Source organism: Procambarus clarkii, chromosome 44 (assembly GCF_040958095.1).
Source record: "Procambarus clarkii isolate CNS0578487 chromosome 44, FALCON_Pclarkii_2.0, whole genome shotgun sequence".
Taxonomy (NCBI): Eukaryota; Metazoa; Arthropoda; class Malacostraca; order Decapoda; family Cambaridae; genus Procambarus; species Procambarus clarkii.
The window spans coordinates 24,873,605-24,885,400 of NC_091193.1; the positions used below are offsets into that span (position 1 = coordinate 24,873,605).

Below are 11,796 nucleotides of genomic sequence, written 5' to 3' on the forward strand. Positions count from 1 at the left end.
TCCTTTCTAGAGAGTACATTTGGAGAGCTTTGAGACGATCCCAATAATTTAGGCGTTTTATCTCGTCTATGCGTGCCGTATATGTTCTCTGTATTCCCTCTATTTCAGCAATCTCTCCTGCTCTGAAGGGGGAAGCGAGTACTGAGCAGTACTCGAGACAGGACAACACAAGTGACTTGAAGAGTACAACCATTGTGATGGGATCCCTGGATTTGAAAGTTCTCGTAATCCATCCTATCAGTTTTCTGGCTGACGAAATATTTGCTTGGTTATGCTCCCTAAACGTTAGGTCGTCTGACATCATTATTCCCAAATCCTTTACATGCTGTTTTCCTACTATGGGCAGATTCGATTGTGTTTTGTACCCAGTATTATGTTTCAGATCCTCATTTTGCCGTACCTGAGTACCTGAAATTTATCACTGTCAAACATCATGTTATTTTCTGCTGCCCAATCGAAAACTTTGTTGATATCTGATTGTAATTTTTAAATGTCTTCACCAGAGGTAATTTTCATGCTGATTTTTGTGTCATCTGCAAAGGATGACATGAAGCTGTGGCGTGTATTTTTGTCTATATCTGATATGAGAATAAGGAACAGTAGCGGTGCAAGGACTGTACCTTGAGGTACAGAGCTTTTAACTGCGCTTGGACTCAATTTTATTTGATTGACTGTTACTCTTTGTGTTCTGTTCGACAGGAAATTGAGTATCCAGTGTCCTACTTTACCAGTTATTCCCATTGACCTTATTTTGTGTGCTATCACCCCATGGTCACATTTGTCGAACACCTTTGCAAAGTGGGGGTATACAACATCTGCATTTTGCTTTTCTTCTAGAGCTTCTGTGATTTTGTCATAGTATTCACCTAGTTGTATTCACTTAGTTGTGTTTGCGGGGGTTGAGCTTTGCTCTATTGTAATTTTAGTGAATTTTTAATAAGTAATATTTTGACAATAAACATTTATTATGGACACATTACTGACACATGTATTACAGTTCCATGGAACATTATGAACGTTCTACTGTATACATATTGTAAAGGACACAAATGTGCATCATATACGATAAAAAAAAATAAAACCACATTAGAAATACATAGAACAAATAATTGAAAATATATTTGTGGCAACTTGCAGTGCTTGAATGGCCTGCGCGAACGCTTCTGGGAGCTTGACGCACGGGCATCCAGTCTCTGATGACGTCACAGCGCACCTTTTCCACGTCCTCACAGTCAGAGTAAGTGGAATTTGGTATTTATTTTTACATAGACATGTTCAGGGAAGGGAATTCACCATTTTACGAAGAAAATAGAATTTTTGGTAACACTATTTCATGCGCACAGGGGGAATTTTACAATAAACTCAGTGCAGCATGGTGGTTAAGGCAAGCAGGGGATGGTTTGACAAATTTATAAAAAGAAGTGGTATTCATAGTGTTGTGAGGCATGGGGAGGCTGCCCGCTCAGACAAACCAGCGGCTGATAGATTTATTGAAGAATTTAAAGATTTTATAGAGGCTGAGGGATACCTATCGCAACAAGTGTTTAATTGTGATGAGAAAGGACTGTTCTGGAAAAGATTGCCTAAGAGGACATACATTACCCAGGAGGAGAAATCATTGCCCGGACACAAGCCTATGAAAGATAGGTTTACTCGTGCTGTGTGGTAATGCGAGTGGCGATTTGAAAATTAAACCCTTGTTTGTGTATCATTCTGAAAATCTAAGGGTTTTCAAAAAATATAATGTGCAGAAAAGTCAAATGTGTGTGATATGGAGGGCTAATAGTAAGGCATGGGTGACAAGGCTATTTTTTACGGAGTGGTTGAATGAGGTAGTGTGCCCTGCCATACAAAAATATCTGCAGGAGAAAAGTTTGCCACTCAAGACCCTGCTTCTCCTCGACAATGCTCCTGCTCATCCTCCAGGCTTGGAAGATGCATTGTTGAACAGATACTGTAATTTTCTCACAGTAAAGTTCCTCCCTCCTAGCACCACTCCTCTAATTCATCTAATGGACCAGAAAATCATAGCCAATTTCAAAAAACTTTATGAAAGTGCACTTTTCCAGAAATGTTTTTCAAGTGACTGAAGCCACAAACCTTACCCCTCAAAGAGTTCTGGAAAAACCATTTTAACATTTGTAGTGCTTTAAAACTCATTGACAAAGCCTGGCAAGAAGTGACTCAAAGAACCCTGATCTCTGGCTGGAGAAAATTGTGGCCTGAATGTGTTTCAGAACTAGACTTTGAGGGGTTTGGGCCTGCAAATGAAATGCCAATTGTTGAGGAAATTGTTACTTTGGGCCGGAAAATGGGCTTGGAGGTGGATGGTGCTGATGTGGAGGAGTTGGTGGAAGAACACAATGAAGAACTGACCACCGAAGAACTCCAAGCACTTCAAAAGGAGCAGCAACAAGAGGCAGCTGAGAATATTTCTTCAGGGGAGGAGGAGGAGGCAGTAGAGAACGTCCCTTCCTCAACAATTAGGAAGTGGTGTAGGCAATGGGAAGAAATGCAAACTTTTGTTGAAACGACTCACCCAGAGAAAGCTATAGTAGGCCGTTGCATTAACCCTTAAAATGCGCATCACATCATATGATGTATTGGAGTATTACGCAAGATTTAAACGACCCACGGATACATGGGGTTCACCTTGCCTTCATCGGGGCTTTTGTAAACAGATGCCATTTTTTTTTTAATCGTGGGCTAAATTCCCAGGTGTGAGGGCCTCAGTATTGAGTGAGCCACCAAGCCTGACGCACGCAGCATGAGCTCACAGCACTGCTGTTCAGCTTGTGACCACAACATTGCCTAAAAATGCCATAATATATATGTTCATGCTATTATTTAGCCATGATAGTATTACAGAAGACCCCTGACTGTGATAAAAATGCCCAGGATTCTGATAATAGCAGGATTGTTGTGATAATTAGCGCTGTGGGAGGAGTAATCTTAGTGGGGAGGGAGGTAGCATTGTCTGCTGACTCTGTGTGACCACCTTTTACTGTCTGGACTCACTATACCAGCTTAGTTGTTCGCTATGGTGAACAAAACATGCGATACTTATATATAACGTCTGTATATAGTGAATAAAAACAAAAACAGTATTGTGGGAGGAGAATGGTGGCAAGTCAGGTGAGGTGAGGGAGGAAGTGGCAGCCAGTGGCGGTCTGCCACTGGCTGCCATTGCCACTGCCACTCAGCATACCAACTTAGTGGTTCGTTACGGTGAACACGAATGTAGATACTTATATATAACGTGTATATATAGTATAACAACAGCAAAAGGAGTGTGGGGGAGAAGCCATTTAGGTGAGGGAGGTGGCGACATCTGCATGATTTATCATACTGGGTAGGGGTGGCCACTATGCTCTTTTGGCACTATACTGGCTTAGTTGAACAGTTATGGTGAACAAAACATGTAAATACTTATATATAATGTGTGTGTGTATAGTGTAATAACACCACAAACAGTATTGTTAGGGGTGAAATTTTAGTGAGTCTGACCTTGAATGTGTGTGAGGGAGGCAGCCGCCAGTTGACTGTGTGTAGCGACGTCTCTTAGTGCCTGAACTAACTATATCAGCTTAGTTGTACAGTTGTGGTGAACATAACATGTAGATACTTATATATAATGTCTGTATATAGTGAATAAAAGCAAAAACAGTATTGTAGGAGGAGAATGTGGGTGAGTCAGGTGAGGTGAGGGAGGAAGGAAGTGGCAGCCAGTGGCGGGCTGCTACTGGCTGCCATTGACACTGGCACTCAGCATGCCAACTTAGTGGTTCGTTACAGTGAACATGAATGTAGATACAGTACGTACTTATATATAAGGTCTGTATATAGTGAATACAAGCAAAAACAGTATGGTGGGTGGAGAATGTGGGCAAGTGAGGTGTTGAGGGAGTGAGTGGCAGCGAGTGGCCGACTGGTGTGTGGCAGTCACTCCTCGTTGCTTTTCTGACTCGTAATACCAACTTAGTGGTTCGTTATGGTGAACAAAACATGTAGATACTTATATATAACCTGTGTATATAGTGTAATAACCGACAAAGTATTTGTTCACTGTTTGATGAACATAATAATTGAATCAACAATATGCACACCATAATTTTTAGTACAGCGTTGATTCACACATTTTATTATACAGTATAAATATATCACACTACATACTATTGAATAATATTACAGCAAAAAACTATGAAAAATCAATTAGAGACATTTAAATAATTAGGTAATTATCTCTGTGGCCACTCCTGCCTGACAGCTGGAGAGCAACAGACCGCCTGGGACGCACGCTGAGTCAGTGCCTGTTTTTTGCCAGACTTCCCCGCCCTATAGCGGGCAATATATGCCACTTACAATTTTTTAATTATTTTTCCCATGATCAGAGAACACAAATTAACAGGTTTAAAAGAAAAAATATTTATTTTTTTGGTATGTGCTTGTGAGTGACAAATGCTAATTAGCCCTGAGCAACACAAGGATTAACCTTTTCAGTGACAATGTGATGCCTCACTACAGACAAGTGTTGCAAAGAAGGGGAAAAACACTCATCAATGGATCGTTTTGTACTGAGAAAATCAAGCAGTGAGCCACAACCAGGACCTAGTGGTATGCAGGCAAAACATGCCAGAGAGTGCACCCCAGAGAGGTAATTACCTAAGTGTAGTTACAGGATGAGAGCTACGCTCGTGGTGTCCCGTCTTCCCAGCACTCTTTGTCATAACGCTTTGAAACTACTGACGGTCTTGGCCTCCACCACCTTCTCACCTAACTTGTTCCAACCGTCTACCACTCTGTTTGTGAAAGTGAATTTTCTTATATTTCTTCGGCATCTGTGTTTAGCTAGTTTAAATCTATGACCTCTTGTTCTTAAAGTTCCAGGTCTCAGGAAATCTTCCCTATCAATTTTATCAATTCCTGTTACTGTTTTGTATGTAGTGATCATATCACCGCTTTTTCTTCTGTCTTTTAGTTTTGGCATATTAATGCCTCTAACCTCTCCTCGTAGCTCTTGCCCTTCAGTTCTGGGAGCCACTTAGTAGCATGTCTTTGCACCTTTTCCAGTTTGTTGATGTGCTTCTTAAGATATGGGCACCACACATATTCTAGCTTTGGCCTAACAAAAGTCGTGAACAATTTCTTTAGTGTATCGCCATCCATGTATTTAAAAGCAATTCTGAAGTTAGAAAGTGTGGCATAGGCTCCTCGCACAATATTCTTTATGTGGTCCTCAGGTGATAGTTTTCTATCTAGAACCACCCCTAGATCTCTTTCTTTATCAGAATTCTTTAAAGATTTCTCACATAATATATAGCTCCGGCTAGTGCGAACTAGCCGGAGATTCGTTGAATCAGGGTACGTTGAATCGAGGTTGTACTGTACTGTAGTGTGCACAGCTGTCTGTTCTACAATCCTTTTAGAATAGATTTTTCATAAACCCTAAACGTTTGGAGTTATAAATTTTTTTGTCTAAATTTGGCGCATACAGTATTTCAAAAAGAGACATTGATGATTTTTTTTACAATAATCTAAACTGAAAACCTATAATCTAAATTTATGAATATGATGATCATATTCTATTCTGAGAGCATAACAACCCCAAATGAACAATTGGTGATATTTTATATTTTTGCAGCCGATTTGAAAATCCAAAGTTTTTAAACTATCACACTCCTTTGCCTCCGCCTGTCGTCACTCATTTTTCTTTTGAGTCGCCTCGGGTGACGAGGTCCGGTCCGGAGTCGCTCATTAACCACCGTGCTGTGCGGAGTTTATTGAGAAATTCCCCCGGGTGCGCATGAAATGAAGTGTTCCCAAAAAATTCTTTTTTCTTTGTAAAATGATAAATTCCCTTCCCTGAACATGTCTATGTAAAAATAAATACCAAATTCCACTTACTTTGGTTGTAGGGACATGGACAAGGTGCGCTGTAACGTCATCAGGGCATGGTCGCCCGTGCGTGACTCGCCCAGACACGGTCGTGCGGGCCATTCAAGCACCGGGTGTTGCCACAAATATATTTTCAATTATTTCTTTTATGTATTTCCAATGCAGTTTTATTTTTTTTTGTTATCGTATATGATGCATATTTGTGTCCTTTACAATACGTATACAGTAAAACGTTCATAATGTTCCATGGAACTGTGATACATGTGTCAGTAATGTGTCCACAATAAATGTTCATTGTCGCAATATTACCTGTTAAAAATTCATTAAAATTACAATATGTACAGTTTCACACACTATTTACACAGTAACACACTGTATTACACACTCAGTACTTCAGAAGCGAGTAATAATCAACGAAGTAGCCCATGGTACACAGCGCGACTTCGCTCTCAGTGCACCAGGTACAGATAAATTTTCGCTTCCTGTTTCTTCATTCTGTGTGCTGGCAAATAACGCACTCGCGTACACCCTTGGCTTTAGTACTTGTAGGTTGTATGTAAACAAGCTTGTAAAGCATAAGGTAGTATTGAAAAGATTATAGGAAAAGATCAATTTGTAAGGTAGTCTTGAAAAAATCGCTTTGTATGGTTCCATACAGGAAGAGATTCAGCTTGCCTCAAGAGTGTCCGTCAGTCAGGAAGAGATTCAGCTAGCCTCAAGAGTGTCCGTCAGTTGGGAAGAGATTCAGGTATTCTTGAAAATATCTATGGAAAACACCACCATGAAAGCCACTAACACTGTTAGTGGCTTGTTAGAACGGGTTAGTTAGAACGGGTTGCAGGTGTGCCAATTGGTACTTGTTCACGGGTAACTTGGCCGACTTTAGGCTTTGCTGTGGGGAGTCATGCCGGACTTTTAGACATTATATGCATATACCCTTGTAGAGAATTCTATTGTGAACACAATGATACCAAAACGAATGACGTAGCATAAGAAATAAGGTGAGAAAACTGAAACGAGTATACACATTTTACTGATTTTGCATGCTCACGGGTAACTTTGCCGACTTTAGGCTTTGCTGTGGGGAGTCACAGCAGGCTTTTGGACCTTATATGCATATACCCATGTAGGGAATTCTATTGCAAACACAATGATACCAAAATGAATGATGTAGCACGAGAATTAAGGTGAGAAAACTGAAACGAGTACCTGTAGACACTTTTTGGTGTCGCCGCATGCTCACCTGCACCGAAGCACATCATTTCTGCGGCGCGTGATAGTATTAAGAGTTAATATTCAATTTTTTAATTATTTTTTATTTTCTTATTTTTCATGTTACGTTTGTGATCATTTACACAAAGCTGTAGGATTTACTAGTAGATTATACACAAAAAATTTTAAAGCATTTGAGCAAGTTTGAGAAATTGAACTTATGGTGGCATCAGGTCCTGTCGTATATGTATGCCATGCGCAGTTTAACCACTGAACTGCGCAACACACCTGCAGGTGCTCGACGGGGGGTGTGCCATGTGCCTCCGGGACCTTATAATTTTAGCGTATGATTCAAAACTCCCACAGCTACATGGGGTTCACATCAGCTTCCTCAGGGCTCTTGTAAACAGACGCCATTTAAAAAAAAAAATCATGGGCAACATTCCTGGGTGTGAGAGCCTCAGTAATGAGTGAGCAACCAAGGCTGGTGTACGCAGCATGAGCTCACAGCACTGCTGTGAGCTCATGCTGTGATAGGCGTTCAGCTCGGACAAACCAGTCGCTGAACGATTTATTGACGAATATAAAGAGTTTGCAGAGGCTGAGGGATACCTACTGCAACAAGTATTTAATTGTGATGAAACAGGACTGCTTTGGAAAAGAATGCCTAAGAGGACATACATTACCAAGGAGGAAAAATCCTTGCCCGGACACAAGCCTATGAAAGATAGGTTTACGCTTGTGCTGTGTTCAAATGCGAGTGGCGATTTGAAAATTAAACCCTTGCTAGTGTATCATTCTGAAAATCCAAGGGTTTTCAAACAGTATAAAGTGCAGAAAACTCAAATGTGTGTGATGTGGAAGTCTAATAAAAAAGCATGGGTGACTAGGCTTATTTTTTCGGAGTGGGTGAATGAAGTGCTTTGCCCTGCCATAGAAAAATATCTGCAGGAGAAACATCTGCCACTCATGCAAGGCCCTGCTTCTCCTCGACAATGCTCCTGCTCATCCTCCAGGCTTGGAAGATGATTTGTTGCCCAGATACAATAAATTCCTCAGTTAAATTCCTTCCTCCTAACACCACTCCTCTAATTCAGCTTATGGACCGGAAAATCATAGCAAATTTTAAGCAACTTTATGAAAGGGCACTTTTCCGGAAATGTTTTGAAGTGACTGAAGCCACAAACCTCACCCTCTAAGAGTTCTGGAAACACCATTTTAACATTTGTAGTGCTTTAAAACTCGTTGACAAAGCCTGGCAAGAAGTGACTCAAAGAACCCTGATCTCTGGCTGGAGAAAATTGTGGCCTGAATGTGTGACAACTAGACTTTTGAGGGGTTTGAGCCTGTAAATGATGCGCCTATTGTTGAGGAAATTGTTACTCTGGGCCGGCAAATGGGCTTGGAATTGGATGGTGATGATGTGGAGGAGTTGGTGGAAGAACACAACGAGGAACTGATCACCGACGAACTCTAAGCCCTTCAACAGGAACAGCAAGACAACGCAGCTGATGATTCTCCAGTGGAGGAGGATGAGGCAGTAGCGAATGTCCCTTCTGGAGAAATTAAGGTGTGTCAGATGTGGGAAGAGATTCAAACTTTTATTGAAAAGACTCACCCAGAGAAAGCTGTAGTAGGCCGTTGCCTTAATCTTTTCAATGACAATGTGATGCCTTACTACAGAGACAGCTTGCAAAGAAGGAAAAAGCAAGCGTCCATGGACAGATTTGTTGTGAGAAAATCGAGCAGTGAGCCACAACCAGGACCTAGTGGTACTCAGACAAAATGTGCCAGGGAGTGCACACCAGAAAGGTCCTCACTGCCTGATGTGATAATGGAAGGGGACTCCCCTTCCAAACAATAACTCCTCTCCTCCTCCCCCTCCTCACCATCTTCCATAGGCCTACAGCATTCATCAACAAGGGTAAGTAATAACTTGAACATAGTTTTGTAGGTTTATTTAGATGAATTAGGTATAAAAATTTAGTTTGATGTGGGGTTTTTGGGGTAGTCAGGAATGGATTAATTCATTTCCCATTATTTCTTATGGGGAAATTAGCTTCGGAATACGAGTTTTCGGAATAAGAGCTGTCTCCAGGAACGGATTAAACTCTTAAACCGAGGTACCACTGTATATGCGAATATTCAATAAATAATATTCAGATTGAAAACTGGTTATTATTATTAACATCTTGATTGACAAAATTAATTACAATTTTGCCTAATCTGAGGATTTCAATGTACTGTAATTCTGATTAACCACCGTGCTGCACCGAGTTTATTGTGAAATTCCCTGTGCGCATGAAATAAATTGTTCCCCCCAAAAAAATTTTTCTTCGTAAAATGATAAATTCCCTTACTTGAACTTGTCCATAGAAAAATAAATACCAAATTCCACTTACGTTGGTTGTGGGGACGTGGACACGGTGCGCTGTGACATCATCAGGGCCTTGTCACCCGTGCGTCACTTCGGAAGCGAGTAATAATCAACGAAATAGTCCATGGTACACAGTGCGACTTCGCTCTCGTTGCACCAGGAACAGATAGGTTTTCGCTTCCTGTTTCTTCGTTCTGTGTGCTTGCAAATAACACTCTCACATACGCCCTTGGCATTAGTACCTGTAGGTGGTATGTAGCCAAGCTTGTAAAACGTAAGGTAGTCTTGAAAAGATTACAGGAAAAGATCAATTTGTAAGGTAGTCATGCAAAGCTCGCTTTGTAAGGTCCCACATAGGAAGAGATTCAGCCAGCATCAAAGAGTGTCCGTCAGTCAAAAAGAGATTCAGGTATTCCTGAAAATATCTATGGAAAACACCACCATGGAAGCTGCTAACACTGTTCATCTATGCTACTTGTATCAGATGCATCATAACTGAAAGCAGAAAACAATTCATCTATGTATCATCTAAATAATTTGGAGATAGCATAGGATTGCAAGGGTGACGCTCAGAGCTACAACTGGATACGCTCGCTGTATCGTCCTCATAGGTGCTTTATCACTTGCATCTGACCTTTGTGTTAGGTCTTTATTGCGCCTAGCTTCACCAATATTATGACCCTTATGCTCTTCAAACAATATGGTTTGAATTTCACCGACAGAGCGTTATCTTTCAACACCGCGTCGGACAGGTGTTTGGGAGCCAGAGGCGCGTGCACCACCCATGGTTGCTCATTCAGTACTATCCCAGTCAGCAGCCCTAGGCCATTCTGGGAATTTTTTCCAAGATGGCTGCCTCTCACTGGAGGTCCTAAGTGTCCATTTCATACACAACCAACCTCGTACACATTTAGAATGGGTACGAAAAAATCGAAGTTTTCCCGGTTGGCGCAGTTTCCCACCGACCGAGAATACTCGGTTGGCGCAGTTAAGTGGTTAAAGTGAGGATAATGCTGGTATTCACTGTCACGCAGGACAGAGGGTCATACACAAGACAAAAAGTCTAAACTGCAGGCTGAAGAACATATATATCATGGTTCAAATCAATGTTTTAATGTATGAATAGGTGAAAACAGCTTTCTATTGTGCACTGCCACACAAGGGCAGGGATGGGTTCATAAGTGATGCAGCTTAGAAGTAATATAAATAAAATTGCTCTTCATTCTTTAAAATGGACAGCAAATTTTGGATAAATTGATAGAATGTCATCCAGAACACCTGAGTCAATGAAATAGTTACACAGTTGGCAGTACAAGTGGCAAGGAGGTCACGCACATCATCCTGGGTTGTCCTAGAACTGTCAGAATTGTTAACATGAGAAAGGAACTAAAATTACCTTCTATTTACGAAAGAATAATTCTACTTAACACTTTCGCTCGGGGATGACGCAGCATTGCGTCATCCGTTTACTGGCGGTAATGCCGGGGATGACGCAGCATTGCGTCATCCACTTTAAAAATTCGCCAAAAATCAGGTTTTTATCCGATTTTTTTGGGACTGGTTTTAAAATGTGCGCCGATGTCTTCCCATTTTCTTTGTTGAGCCTCGTGGCCCTCAGGCGGCTTGGCACACGCCGTGGGCCCATTGTCTTTGCTCCACTGTTGTGACCAATGTCGCCTCCCCTCGCATCTCAAACGTGTGAACATTTCGGCTATTTTCCGTGGCTATATTTCTTACTGCGGCTTTAGAAACTATCTACGCTTACTCCACGATGGATAGTAATCATGAACAAGGCCCTTCCAGGAAGAAAATTGCGAAAGAAAGGCTTGAAAAGGGTGGGAATTGGGAGTGTAGCAGGAAGGCCTCTGAGCGCTCACTCATGGCTAACGCGTGGCCCGTCTTCAACTCGTCGGCGGTTGGAGTGTGACCAGGTTTTTTTTCTTATATGCTAATGTTCCTCTAGAGAATTTTATTACGAACCCATTGAGACCAAAATGAAAGACCTAGGACAAAAATTGAGGTGACCAGAGTGAAAATAGTGAAAACATTTTATCCCGTTTGCACGCTCCTGGGTAACTCGTTCGCACTTTCTCTGTTTGCTGCGGGTAATTAGCCGGGCTTTTGGAGTTTATATGCATTTAGTGCTGTAGAGAATTTTATTGCGAACACAATGATACCAAATTTAATCTCGTAGAAGGAGAATTGAGGTGACAAAGTTGAAGAGAGTATACACTTTTCGGAATTAACGCGCGCTTCCGTGACACGCTGGGGCCCATATCGCCCTGTCGAGGGGTGGCGCGCGGGGTGAGCGA

The 11,796-nt window shown here is 41.5% G+C and overlaps 1 protein-coding gene across 9 annotated transcripts in view; it reads right to left on the reverse strand.

Moving 5' to 3' along the window:
- Pmi (Transmembrane protein Pmi) overlaps positions 1-11,796 on the reverse strand; it is a 53,611-nt gene that overhangs the window by 38,697 nt on the left and 3,118 nt on the right. For 5 of the 9 annotated variants that reach the window (XM_069300847.1, XM_045725940.2, XM_045725944.2 and 2 more), the window contains exon 2: positions 9,510-9,726. The exons of the other annotated variants lie outside the window; for them this stretch is intronic. In XM_069300847.1, the coding sequence (XP_069156948.1) occupies positions 9,510-9,550 (41 nt within the window). In that variant the 5' untranslated portion in view covers positions 9,551-9,726. The remainder of the gene's footprint in view (positions 1-9,509; positions 9,727-11,796) is intronic. 9 annotated transcript variants of the gene reach the window in all.